We start from the raw sequence: 15,157 nt of genomic DNA on the forward strand, positions 1-15,157 counted from the left end.
GTCTTTTCTGTCCTTCATGTGGTTAGTGTATTCTGCATGAGATCTGAAGGTTCTTAAAAATGGGTGCTCCTGGGTAATTTCTGTGAAATCTCGGAGCCTATTGAATATCATCACTTGAAGAACATGATAAAACAAGTTTTTTTCCACAAATATAACTCTAGAATGATTCCATTAATATCTAGTTCTGTGTAATAAATGCTGTGTATAAAACTATTTAAATCCAAATAGAAATTTGTAGGGGCAAAGACATCTTTATTGTAAATTCTGTTTCAAAACAGAATAAAGCCAGTTTTCAATTGGTGTCACTTTCAGGTTGGTGACTGTTTATTCAAATGCATAGTGAGTCATGCATTGATTGGATTAAATATTCATTTCTTATGGCTACATTATTTTGCAGGCCTTTTCTTCTTTCTAGGACTTTTCAATTTATCATGCTTTAGTTTTAGGACGCCAGGTCTCTTCTAACCTTTTTTTTAATTGGCTAAAATAAATATTTAGTGATTTTCTTCAACTTTTATTATGAGCACGAATGTCCTTTCCACTCTTATATCATTAGCCATAGCATATGTGAGATTATCTTTCATTTCTTTTTTTAATATTTGTAAACATTAAAATATTTAATATTTAATAATTACTGAATAATACATAGGTAACATTGCTTTTCATTTTTAATGGGGGTAACATTTTTACATCTTTTTTATTAAAGTTTATTGGGGTGACAATGGTTAGTAAAGTTACATAGGTTTCAAAGTGTACAATTCTGTAATACATCGTCTATGTATTACATTGTGTGTTCACCACTCAGAGTCAGTTCTCTTTCCATCACTATGGATTTGACCCCTTTACCCTCATCTACCACCCCCTACCCCTTACCCTCTTGTTACCACTAAACTATTGTCTGAGTCGATGAGTTTTTGTTTCTTTATTTGTTTATCTTGCTTCTTTATTGTTTTCAGTTTTATATCCCACATGTCAGTGAAATCATAAGTGCCTTTTGTGACAACATGGATAGATCTTGAGATTATTATGCTAAGTGAAATAAGTCAGACAGAAAAAAATCTTTCATTTCTTGTATTTCCCAACTCTATCAAATCTATAGAGTTTATTATTTTGACTGAATGAAGAAATTGAAACTGGCTAAACACATACAAGACATTCTCACCAAAATAGTCTAATTTTTATATTTACCATGATGTTTTGTTAACAACAGTCTGACTGGCTATATTCTTGCCTTAAAGGTCTACTTTTCTTAGAATTTTAGGCTTTTAAAAATATTTTCTTGTTACAACTCACATACCATAAAAATTACAGTAATTGCTTGCTTTACTGCAATTCAAAGTACTGTCTTGATTTCCTTTCATGACTTTGTTGTTCAACACTCTTAAGGAAATAAGCCTCATTTAGAGGTATAATCTAGCTTAGTCATATTTTTAATAAACAACACCTCTGATAATGTGCTAATAGCCAAAACATACAAAGAGCTCATACAACTCAACAATAAAAAAACAAACAATCCAATTAAAATAATGGACAGAGGGCCTGAACAGACACTTCTCCTAAGAGTACATAAAAACAGCCAACAGACATGAAAAAATGCTCAACTTCACTAGCTATAGAGAAATGTAAATCAAAACCACAATGAGATACCACCTCACACCTGTTAGAATAGCTGTTGTCAACAAGAAAAGTAATAACAAGTGTTGGAGCAATTGTGGAGAAAAAGGAACCATTGTACACTGTTTGTTGGTGGGAATATAAATGGGTATAGCCACTATGGAAAACAGTGTGGAGGTTCCTCAAAAAATCAAGATTAGAATTACCATATGACCCAGCAATCCCTCTCCTGGGTATCTACCCAAAATATCTGAAAACATTTATCTGTGAAGATATATGTTCCCGAATGTTCATTGCAGCATTTTTCATGGTGACCAAGACATGGAAACAACCAAAGTGTCCTTTGATAAATTGGATAAAAAAGATGTGGTACTTATATACAATGGAATATTACTTAGCTATAAGAAAGGGTGAAATACTACCATTTGCAACAACATGGATGGATCTTGAGAATATCATGCTAAATGAAGTAAGTCAGACAGAAAAGGTCAAGAACCATAGGACTTCAGTCCTATGTGGGATATAAAACTGAAAGCAACAAACAAGACCAACCAACCAACAAATAAAAACTCATAGACACAGCTAATAGTTTAATGGTGACCAGAGGGTAAGGGGGGAAGGGGAAAGGTAGAAGAAGGTAAAGGGGGTCAAATACATGGTGACGGAAGGAGAACTGACTCTGGGTGGTGAACAATGCAATAAATGGATGATGTATAATAGAATTGTACACTTGAAACCTATATAATTTTACAAACCAATGTCACCCCAATAAATTTAATAAAAATTATAAAAAATAAATTAAAAATAAATAAAAATCTAAAGAACCAATTGTTCAGATTATGAGTTTAGACGTTTCCTCTTTGGTGTAATTATATGGTTCCACAGGCTATGGCACGGAAAAATAAAATAATCTCCAATGCATCGACTTACATATTTACAATATGTAAATAATGTCTACATATTGCTCTGGGTAACTGTAAATTCTCACTAATGTTAATTAAAATATGTGGCAAAGATTCTCAACTACTCAAGGAACATGACCCTTAATTGTTCATCTTACTATGCCCATAATTGAAACATTTGCTGCTGTCTTAGAGGCTCTGTCTTCAGTCTTCATATTTCGACTGCATCTTACTGGTAAATTATTTCTAGAAATTATTCAGGTTTTAGTTATTGTATTGTGGGAATAATTTGAAGTTAATGGAAATGCACTTTTATCAAAATCTGTAGAGTTTTGCTATTTTCTTTCATAGAAATATTGCTTAACCTTGAGTAACTTACTCCATCTCAGACACACCAGCTTGGACTTATAGTCTATGCATCAAAAAATTGCTGAGCTTTATTTAATTGTTGAACTGGGTAAAAATAGTTTTATACCTTTAATGCATATCACTTTGAAGCTGTGAAGTATTATCATTAGACATTATATAAATTCAAATGATATTCAAATATGTGAATTCCTTTCGAAAATTCTATGTCAACTCATTTTTCTAAGCTCACTTTAGATGAAACCATTATGCCTTCAGTTATTATAACCAGCATTTATTAAGCACAAACTATGTTGTAGGTGCCATTTAGGCCCAAGAAAATACAGCAAAAACTCCTATTGCTGATGGACTTGGAGTCTGGAGGGACAGGCAGATATGTAAATAGCTCTTATATGAGGTGCTAAGCATTTAATACAGGAACAAAAGGGGTATTAGGTGGTATGAAACAAGAAGTATCCAACGTGGGGCTTAGATGACAAAGAGAGAGGCAAGAGAGAGGAGTTGTTTCCTTGAGTCTTAAGATTGAGCAGATCACCAAGAGCACAGGAGGGAATGGTTAGTGCAGATAAAGGAAGCAGCATATGTGAACGCAAGGGAAAATGAAGTGCAAATGGAATATTTGTGAAACCCTCAGTCACTGGGGTTTACGGCAGGTAACTGAGAAGAGTTGCAGAAAATGAGAGTTTAAAAACTAGGCTGGTGGGGCCGGCCCCGTGGTTCAGGCAGTTAGAGCTCTATGCTCCTAACTCCGAAGGCTGTCGGTTGGATTCCCACATGGGCCAGTGGGCTCTCAAACACAAGATTGCCAGTTCAATTCCTCGAGTCCTGCAAGGGATGGTGGGCTCCCCACCTGCAACTAAGATTGAACACGGCACCTTGAGCTGAGCTGCCGCTGAGCTCCCGGATGGCTCAGTTGGTTGGAGCGCGTCCTCTCAACCACAAGGTTGCCTGTTCAACTCCCACAAGGGATGGTGGGCTGCACCCCCTGCAACTAGCGATGGCAACTGGACCTGGAGCTGAGCTGCGCCCTCCACAACTAACACTGAAAGGACGACAACTTGAAGCTGAATGGCACCCTCCACAACTAAGATTGAAAGGACAACAACTTGACTTGGAAAAAAAAAAAAAAAGTCCTGGAAGTACACACTGTTCTCCAATAAAGTCCTGGTCCCCTCCCCCAATAAAAAAAATCTTGAAAAAAACTAAGCTGGTACAAAAAACAAAAGATTTGTAATGCCTTGATTAGAAGTTTGGGTTTGTGTGATAGATAATGGTGAGCCCTTGACTGATTAAAAGGTATTTTGAAAGTACAATCTATACAACTTGCTGAACAATGGTGGTGGGACTGAGGTGGTGAGATGTCTAGACATCTACCTGGGACAACTATTAAAATCACTAACTTACTTAATAGTGTGGAATCTATAAAATGACGAAAAGGAGTATTCAAATTTAATGAAAATATTACAAAATAACGGTTTTCTTTTGCTATTTTTTTTCCCAGTGGGAGAGACTTTTGAGATTTGTCCAGGAACTACTGATTTTTTGTGCCACAACAAGAAATGTATTGCATCGCACCTCGTCTGTGACTATAAACCAGACTGCTCTGATAGGTCTGATGAAGCTCACTGTAGTAAGTATATTTGTCTGTTCTAATGCTTCCAGTTCAGCAAAAGGTTTTCGCTTTATTAGTAGAGAAACACTGGCACTGATTACTGAGAAGCAATGTTGTTTACATGTACTAGAGTAGATTTAGAATAGCCAAAACATTTTTTCCAGCTTCTCTATGCAAATATCCAGATGGCAGCCTCTCATCCTTTTTACATCCCCATACTAAAAACTGCAACATATCTATAGCAAATCATGTTACAAAAATTTTCCATCACGTCATTGTATAGAACTGTGTGTGGAGTCAGAATTAAAATTGTCAGAAACTGAACTAACAGCCTACATTTCTTCATTAGTTTTCATTAGTATTTTCAGTCCAAAAAAAAAAAAAAAGAGTTTGATTTTATAGATGAGGCTTCAAATTAGCACTTTGAATATATAATAGTTTAATGAATAATTTTATTAATTACATTGCCCTGGCAAAAGAAGACTAGAAGAGCCACATTGGATTTTGTACTCAAGCTTTCTTTCATTCAAGTGATTTTTTTAAAGTCATGTATAAAACCAAGTACATAATTTAAAAATATGAGCATGTGTCTAAACCAAATATATATATATTATATTATTATATAACGATATGTATATTATATTATATTACTTAATGATGAGCAGTCATATGAAATCTTGATACCATACAGGCTACCTGTTGCAGTTAGCATTTGCCACATAACACACTACCCCAAAAATTAGTGGCCTAAACAAGTTTAATGTTGCTTACAATTTTGTGGGTCAGTAATTCATGAAAGAATCAGGTAGGCAGTTTGTCTCTGACCCACCTGGTACAGACTGGTATAACTGGAACTGAAGGATCACTTCAAGATGTCTTCCTCCCCTCCATATTTGGCACATTCATATTCTTTGGACTCTCTGTCTGGCTCAACATAAAATCTCATCCTCCAGGGCAATCCACATGGTTTGGGCTTGCCATAATATGGCTGTCCCAGGATAGTCAGACATCTTGCAGGGATTGGCTTTTTTATCAAGTAATTGATCCACAGCAAAGCATTCTAAAAGCCTCGGGAAAAATAGCAAGCGTTCTTACGACTTAGCCTCAGAAGTTCTAGAATGTCACTCTTGGCTCTTCCTAATGGTCATGCAAATAACAAAGTCTAGCCTAGATTCAAAGAGAGACAACAAACAGATGCCAGCTCTTGATGGGAAAATGTCATACACGCACAGGGAAGAAGTCCCACACGAGTCATGTTTAAATTTTTATTTTTAGCTCAGTATCATTTTTATTCCTCCGGATCTTATAGCAATGATGCTTCTGAAGTGTTCATTTTCTCTTTTTAGCATTTATTGTTTTGTGTTTTTTTTTTAATTGTGGCAACATATAGATAACATGAAGTTTATCATTTTAACTGTTTTTAACCATACAGTTCAGTAGCATTAAGTTCACTCACAGTGTTGTACAGCCAACACCACCATCCGTCTCTAGAACATTTTTATCTTGAAAAATTGAAATCTGTATCCATTAAACAATAACCCTTCATTCTCCCAACCCCCAGCCCTTGATAACCACCGTTCTGTTTTCTGTTTCTATGCATTGGACAACTCTAGGTACCTTATATAAGTACAATCACACAGTATTTGTCTTTTTGTGACTGGCTTATTTCACTTAGTATAATGTCCTCAACATTCATCCCATATTTTAATTTTAAATCAAAGTATAAAAGGAAGTGAAAATGATTGTCACTTTTTAAACTATACTATGAATTCTACAGTATTCTTAATTTTATAAAAATTATATATTTTCTTTATAATAGATATTCTCAAATGAAATTTGTAATGTATTGAATAATATTTTCTACTGCTATTTCTAACTTCTTTTAAGTGCACCAAAAAATATATTTTTTGATACTGACTCTAAGAAATTTATTTCAATGGAATTCTAAAACAGTGCTCTAAAACATTTGTGAAATCACCAGTTTCCCCTCAAGACATAACAAGTAGAGCATTTAATAAACATCAGAAAGACATTTACAAATTAGTCATATTCATAAAAGTTCTAAGGGAAAAAGAATTTGATTATGATGTCATTGACATACATAATCCAGTGGGGAAAGGACAACTATCACATGCACACAGAAAAGCTATTACAGAGAGTAAAATGATTTTCCTCTTATGTAAATATGTACATATATTGAAAATATTTATCGAAAAATTATACTTTTCCAATTTACTCCTATTACTAGTATGGGCTAGTAACAACTTTCTAAACATCAGATATATAAAAACAAACAAGGAATTGTCTTAGGCTTCAAAAAGTCACTTATTATTGTGGGGAAAAAATACTATGGAGAAAAATGTATTAAAATATATTGTTTTTTTTTAAAAAACATTGTTAGCAAATGAAAAATTTCCTGGTTAATTTTAAAGTGTAACAAGTTCCATAAAGAATAAGGTTATCACAGTTTATTTGAAGAGTACATATGAACAATGTGTGTGTGTGTGTGTGTGTGTGTGTGTGTGTATGTATGCGTGCACGCGCGCATGTGTCTATACACATCTGTATATATAATATAGAAATAGGCTTACAAACATTAGAAAGAGTTATAGGTATTTGGTTTTTCAAATGTGATGCTACCCATGTTTTTTTGTTTGTTTGTTTTGTTGTTTTGTTTTGTTTTTTTGTTGTTTTTTTTTTTGCTTCACTTGTTTTTCCTCTCAGACAGCCCTACAAGATTTTTTTTCACAGCTGTTTGAGTTATTGATGTGAAAACACACACAGGCACTTTTGATTTTCAGAAATTGAAGTCAATTACATACTTATATCTGTTAGTGTTACCCACAACTTTGATAGACAACTGCAAGAAGTGGTTGAATTTATTAAAATAAAAGTAATACCTTGACAAATGAAATAGTCACTTTTCTTAAAAACCCCTTGATAGACTTTGTTCACATCCAAAAGGAACACTACGCAGCACACAGAGATATACAGGTGACTTATTGGTTCTGCAAATTGACTCCATTAACATTTTATATTGATGGTCTTTTTGATACATTCTCCAGTGTAAATCATCAGGGCTGGATTCCTGAAGCCAGATAATCTATTATGAATAATGGAATCAAATACCTTTTCAAAATGACCTTTGGTAAAATACAAGGAAAGAATTGACCTTTTGGGTTATTAAACTGAAGTCTTCATTTTTACTTTGACTCTCACTTGTTGGGCAATTATTTTAATTTTCAAAGACTCACTTTCCTCATCTGTAGAGTGGATATAATAGCATCAGCCCTATTGAGTGCTTTGAGAATGAAATGAAATAACGTAAAGAATATATTTGTTCAGTCTACTAGGATTAATAATGTTAGCTTCTTCCATATCATTTATTTTTATATTCACTTGAAATGTCAGTCACAGTAAATGTCTTATATGCTTGCCCTTTATACTTACCAGAAAATAAATGCAGTTATTGCCTATGAGTAAATTTTTACTCTAGGTTATGGGCAACGATAAAATTGTCTTTCATATCTCTACCTCCTGTTGCAAAATGTATGATTTATAATAAATGAGACTAAATTAAAAAGAAAACAGTTAAGGCAAAAATGTGCTCTCTTTTTTCACAGAAGGAAATGACCACCTACAATATGTATTGAGTGTGCCTTGTGTTCTAGGCTAGAGATGTACAGCATATGGGTGGATGCTTTCTCTCCTGCCTCTTACAGAGACAAGCATCCTTATTCACTTATGCCACTCTTTCGCACTGTACCGGATTCTTCAAAATTCTTCTCAATGTAGCACCTCAAGAAGCCATTTCACAATGAGGAAAAATTATGTAATATTCCTGTGTTAATGCATTATGGTATGGGAAAAGAAGGTAGATATGTGGATATGAGGAATTACAAATAATTAATTATGGAGCCATTTCTTTAAAAAATATATTAGTTGATTAATATTTACACTGACCATACAACCATATGGCTGAATATTATACTATTGAGAAAATGCCAGTTGTTTAAAAGAGTGTTAGTAATGTTTTGAATCCTTCAAAGGATCATAAAGATCACAATTTGAAAAATATTTTTTCTAAAGCAAAAGCCATTTTGAAAATACTGATACATATTCATCATTAAATATTAGTCTTCATATCATCCATCATTCAGTAATTATGTATGGAACCACACATGGTATATATAATGCAGGTCACCAATAAGACCTGACCACATGGAAATGTTTATAGTAATTCAGTGGTAAACAATAATTAAGAAGACAATGCAAAATAAAGAAATAATGGATTTCCAAATTAATGGTAACAACTATAAGTGCTGTTTCGTGCCATAAAACACACACACACACACACACACACACACACACACACACATGCTGTGAGAACTGGCGTGATCTGGAAAGGGAGAGTTGGTACATAAATTGGACATTCAAGGATGAGTATGATTTGCTAGATGGAATGGAGAAGAGAAGGTATATATAATCATTAAGATACTTGTAGCAGAAATTCCAACTTTGACCAGTTTAAACAGCGTGGTAGTCCCTGCTAATTGCCTTTTTGTTCTTTAAAATCAGAACTGCAAATTTATTTGGGGCAGAATTGTGACCAGCTACAAATACCATTATCTCCAAACTTCTTTGGGCCACCAGAGGCCAATGAGATACCCACAGAAATTTGAGGAAGCTATCTCTTCCAGAAAGAAAAAGCACCAGAATATTACAAAAATAAAAACAAAACTCTTTTCTCTTTGCATTTCTTTCAATGTCTTGAATATTTGTGGCACTGGGAAGTACAGCAGTCATCTTGCAGCTATGAATAAGCATGAAGATGATAAGATGACAGAAAGGAGGCATGGAAAATGGGAGCTCCACAACTGTACAGTTGAACCACAATGCCAGCCTTAAACTGACAACTTCCTGACTTGAGATAAATTAATTCTGTCTTTTCAAGCTACTGTTATTTGGATTTTTATTTTCTTGGAATCAAATGCATTTTTAATGGATATGGACAATAAGAAAAATATATTCTCTCAAATCATACAAACCCAAAAGCAAGGGAATTCTAGAGTTGGTTAATTTAGTAACCCTTATCATCAAAAGTATAGAACTGTATGGACCCCTCCCTTCTGTATGCTCTGCCATCTTCAGATAACTGACTTTTTTATATACTCAATTCCTCCCCAAGTTCTCAAAAGGAGAATCTACAAATATTGGTTATTGATTGGAAATGGAAATGAAAAATATAGAATCAAAGGTAACTCTAAAGTTTGAATCTTTAAAAAGAGAAGTTTCAGGCTACGAAATTAATCAGTAATTTCAAAGAGATGAACCCATTAGGAGGGGTGAATTATGAGTTTGTTTTAGGTCTGTTGGTTTTCAGGTTACAATTGTATGTTGCAAGTGGAATGTACAACAAGCATTTGAAGATAAACACTTGCATTTCATCATGGCTGCAGATTTGTGGGCCATCTACATAAAAGTGTGAAAGGCTGGGGGACAGAATGAGTGAAGATATAGAGTGAGAAATTTAAGCAAATAAATATATGATGTTTTAAATCGAGAGGGTCACCACGACTATGCCTGCAAATTATAAGAAAGGAATTAGTAGAAAATGTGAGATTGAAGGACATGGAAAAGTTGTATAACTTTGAAACAAATGAGGCTGTGGAATGCTAATAGCAGTATCGATAAGAAGTTGAGCCCAAGCTGAAATTAGCCTTTGGAAAGAGAAAAGGAAAAGTGACATAATTTGAGGTACAAAGAAGGAAATATAAGAGAATTTATCCGGATTGTGTAGATATACTTAGAGCTAAAGATAAAGCCATATGCTAAATAAGCAAGGAGGAATATGAGTGATCACAGAGAATGGAAAAGGATATAGAATAATCGTAGGGCCTATGTGTCAGGGAGTCAGTTATGTAGAAAGACACAGTGCAGAACCTGTATGTGACATTGTTCTAAAAACATATTATGACTATTTTGTATGTACATTAGAAGACTTCACGTTTACAGTTGTGTTAGCTAAACACATGAAGAACTCAATTTCTCACTTTTATCCATATTGTTTGCATAATAGAAACCTATCTAAATCATGTAATCTGGTGTGACAAGCATAAGAAACGATATACAGAGCCCATACATATGCACACAAAAATCAGTGGATTATAAGTCATGTGGAATGAATGAAAGAAATGTATATAATTAAAAATGATTGTATTCTGGGAGATAAGATACAATCATGCCTGAAAAGTGAAATGCTGATATTTTATGAAAATACTCTCAGGGATCCAGAAAGTTTTCTGTAAAAATATTAAAGCTTTATTTGCTATATGTTTGGCATCCATTTTCACAGCAGATTTTTCTTCTGATGAAGTTTCTATATGCGAATGTGTTTTATGTTAAGAAAAAGTTATGCACGAGAAACCACCGAGAGAAGAAATGGTAAAAATAATGCGAACTTCATCTTTCTAAAAAGAAAAGAAAAGTCAACGACGATCTCAGTTGATTCACACTGATTCAGTCACCCAGTAATTCATTCATTCTGTACAACACCGTCAGTTTTTACAGTGAATGCTCAAAAATAATAACTGCTGTGCAAAAAAAAAAAAAAAAAGAAAGAAAAATGAAAGCAGATATCCGGGAGTTATGATAGCACTTTTCACAGATAACTAGATAGGAGATTCAGTTATTATCCCGTAATTTTTCTTATTGTGAATAACTTAATTTTAGTGAGTGATCAATCACCACTTTTGGAAGAGAATTTCTTTCATTGTTTGATGACTAGCTCTGAAAGTTTGTAAGTGGGTGATTGGTATGGTAAGCCGAAAGCGTTTGTGCCCTATACCGTTTACTATCTCTTGAGGGCACCTTTCCTTTAGTAAATGATTTTGCCTCTGTAATGGTCCATGCTGTTCAAACAGCAGAGTAAGCAGAGGGACTGAATTAAATATCCAAGCAACTGCAGCTGTTGATTGATTTGACTTAAATTATCTGTATTATCCTAATGTTATGTTCATTGTTTATGTGTAGACGCAGTTTTATCTATCATTTATGAATATTATTAGTAAATCAATATAACCCTTAATGGATAAGTGACAGTATTCATGCACTGCTTCTAGACCCTGTGATTTAAAAAAAAAAAAAAAAAAAAAAGCTACGTTGTTCAACTGATGTTATCAATGAGTATAAATGTTCTGGTTCTATAAATTTATCACGAACTAGAATATACACATACTAATTTAAAATCATCACAAATGTAGTATGATATGCATTTCCAGAGCATTCCGTTAATATTTTTGTTTCCTTAGGCCAGTATACAAGCACAATGGGAAGCTGCAATTTTGAAACATCTTCAGGAAACTGGACCACAGCCTGCGGTCTTACTCAAGACTCTGAAGATGACTTGGATTGGGCCATTGGCAGCAGAATTCCTGTGGAAGCATGGCGTGCAGACTCCGATCACACACCAGGTAAATCTAGTGAAGATACACGGGCCAAGTTATCCACTCCTGGAAACCTGCTTTAACTAGCTGAGTGAGTGTCAGAGTGCATCGTTCTGTCTGTGGGGAGTAGAGCTCAATAGGTTTTATGAAAAGAGAGTTAGTCCCTTCTATTTAACCCCTGAATCATTGAATAGACCCAAAACTGACATTACAACAAGGAAATCCATGACTCATGTTTTAGGAGACTCACAGACTTTATTACCTCTAACCTAAATGTGTTCTTAAAGCCACCAATTAGGGCAGGGACAAGTAGGAGGCATTCAGATGAATGCAGGCAATAGACAAAGGTATAAAATTAACAATGATTAGAGTTCTCGTGATGCCACAATGGCCAGTAGCTGGCCACCAGTTTTATTCCAGTTCCTCGGAAGTGCAGATGTGGACATGTGAAAGATAGGTGGTGCTGGAAGGAATGAGCAGCTATCCACAAAGTCTTGGTGAGTCTTGCTTCCTGCATTGTGATTTGAGATGAATGCAGTCATTAATGGTTTTACAGTTAACGAAGTCAGAGCATAAGTAGGCTCATAATCTTATTTACTTTGACCCTGAAGTCTTGCCTATTCAGCACTTACCTTAGGAATCAACTTTTCCTGAGGATAAAAATAACTTTTTTTAGAGATAACTTTTCCTGGGGTTCAAATTTTTCTAACTATTCTTAGGAATAAAAAATAACCTAAGATATTTGTGATGGTTAAATATATGTGTGAACTTGGAGGGGGGTTTTGGATGAGGTGAACATTTAAACGAGTGAACTTTGAGCAGATTGCCCTCCATATTGTGGGTGGGCCTCGTGCAATCAGTTGATGGCCTGAATAGACCAAACAGACTGGCTGCCCAAGGAAGAGGTAATTCTCAAACAGATGGCCTTGACTTGATCTGCACCATTGATTCTTCTGGTTCTCCAACCTGCTGGCCCACACTGCAGGTTTGGGATTTGCCAGTCTCCATAATCACGAGTCAATTATGTGTAACAAATATCTTTCCATATTTATATACATCCTATTAGTTCTGCATTTCTGGAGAATCCTAACTGAAAATATTATTCAAAACAATGGGAGCCTAGGCACAATGAAAAAGAGCAATATTGTATGGAGTTAAAATAACTTTCCATAGGAAAAGTATATGAGATTGATACTACCATTTTATTAATAACACTAATGAAAAGAGAAATTATATATATATATGTGTGTGTGTGTATATATATATATATATATATATATATGAATAAATATATCAGGCAGATTGAAAATGTCATGATGTTCAATTACAACATGGGTGTTCACTCTGATTTTGAAGTTTTTCCCTAATTCATCTTCAAACTGAATATTCTTTTTGACCTGCCAAGTTGTATCTCCTCTTCCTTTGACCAAGTTTTTTTTCTTAAAATACTTGAAGTTATTATACACCAGGTTATAGGTTAATAGAACAGGATAGAAAATCAAGACACTGAGATCAGTAATTAGGAGGATTTAATATATAACAAAGGTTAATTCAGTGGGGGAAAAGATGTATTCTTTAATATTGTGCTTGTATATTTAGTTATCCACCTGCAAAGAAATTAAATTAAACCCATTTTTCTTCTGTATATTTCGTATACAGAAATATATTCCAGATAGATTAAGGACTTAATTGTAACCAATAATTATAAAATTTTTGCAAGAAAACAGAGGGTAAACTATATGTAATTTAAAGGCAGAATTTAACTTCCAAAAGTCTAGAAGCTACAAAAGAAATGATGTATATATTTGATTACGTAAAATTGTAACTGTGGTCTAAAAATTCCATAAACAAAATCAACAGGCAAATAATAGTTTAGGAAAAAAAAGGTTTTTTTACAGATTACAGATGATAGATAGATAGATAACTCTTACAAACTTACTAGAAATGACAATTTTAACAACCAGAAAAGATTTACAAAACCAATTCACAGATGATCAAATTCAAATAATCAACAAATATATTCAACGAAACTCCAGTTCACAAGTCATCAGAAAAATTCAAATTAAAATAATAAAAAGATGGAAAAAGATTTTCAAAAACCACCTATAGATGGCTGAGAGATGGAGGTGGGGGAGCACGAGAAGGATACTCATACGTGGTGATGGGAAATTTTCCATTTTGGAAAGCATTCTGGATATAGAGAAATTTAGAGAAAAAAAACCATGTACATATATGTGTATAGGATATTTACTTCAGCATTATATAGTTTTAAAAAATGGGAAATAAAATGAATGCCCATTATTCATACAATCATTTATTTTGTCCTTTGTTGCTTTATTGGTTGATTGAATACCAGGCACTTTTTGAGGTCCTGGGAATGCATTAGGGAATAATACAGACAAAAATCACTGCCACACTGGAGTTCACATCCTACAAGGAGGGAAAAGATAATGAACAAACATAATATGTAAATAAATTATATGGACTGCTGGAAACTGCGGGGAAAGAAAGAATGGAGTAACTAGGATTGGGAAGGCCAAAGGATCTGTGTGTGCTTTGGAGTTGCGGAAAGATTATAATTTAAGCAGGTTGATCAAAATAGGCTTCATAGAGAAAATATAGTTCGGTAAAAGGCTTGAAAGAGGTGAGAGAGTGAGCCATGTGGATACCTAAGGCAAGAGTGCTCCAGCCAGAGTGATAGCCAGTGCCAAATGCTCTGAGATCAGAGTATGCCTGATGGGTGTCTCAACCTGGACACTAGTTAGGTTTTGGATAATCATTTTAATTGTTGTAGAGCTGGCCTCTGTACTGTAGGATGTTTGGCAATATCCATGATCTCTACCCACAAGATGCCAGTAGCACTCCTCTCCCTGGTCTTGACGACTCAAATATCTTTAAAATTTTCCAATTATTCCCTGGGAGCCAAAATCAACCCCCACCCTCCCATCCCTAGAGGTACAGCCTGGAGGCCAGTGTAATTTTTTTAAATCCATAGCATGCAATATCACGCAGCAACTAAAAAGAGAGAGTTTGGTGCTTTACAGTTGATGTGTAACAATTTCCAAAGGATACTGTGAAATGAGTAAAGCAATATGCAAAATGGTTATGTAGTATGATCCAAATTTTCTAAAGCAAAGAATGACTAACACCCCCTTATTTATGCCTATGAATAAGTATGTATGCAGACATGTCTATGGATAACTATATGAGCATGGAGA

The 15,157-nt window shown here is 34.4% G+C and overlaps 1 protein-coding gene across 1 annotated transcript in view; it reads left to right on the forward strand.

The window, feature by feature from the left end:
• Positions 1-15,157, forward strand: part of MALRD1 (MAM and LDL receptor class A domain containing 1) — a 534,334-nt gene that overhangs the window by 352,847 nt on the left and 166,330 nt on the right. The window contains exons 30-31 of the mRNA XM_033100523.1: positions 4,384-4,512; positions 11,805-11,966. Of these exons, the coding sequence (XP_032956414.1) occupies positions 4,384-4,512; positions 11,805-11,966 (291 nt within the window). The remainder of the gene's footprint in view (positions 1-4,383; positions 4,513-11,804; positions 11,967-15,157) is intronic.

Source organism: Rhinolophus ferrumequinum (assembly GCF_004115265.2).
Source record: "Rhinolophus ferrumequinum isolate MPI-CBG mRhiFer1 chromosome 5 unlocalized genomic scaffold, mRhiFer1_v1.p scaffold_110_arrow_ctg1, whole genome shotgun sequence".
In the NCBI taxonomy this organism is placed as follows: domain Eukaryota; kingdom Metazoa; phylum Chordata; class Mammalia; order Chiroptera; family Rhinolophidae; genus Rhinolophus; species Rhinolophus ferrumequinum.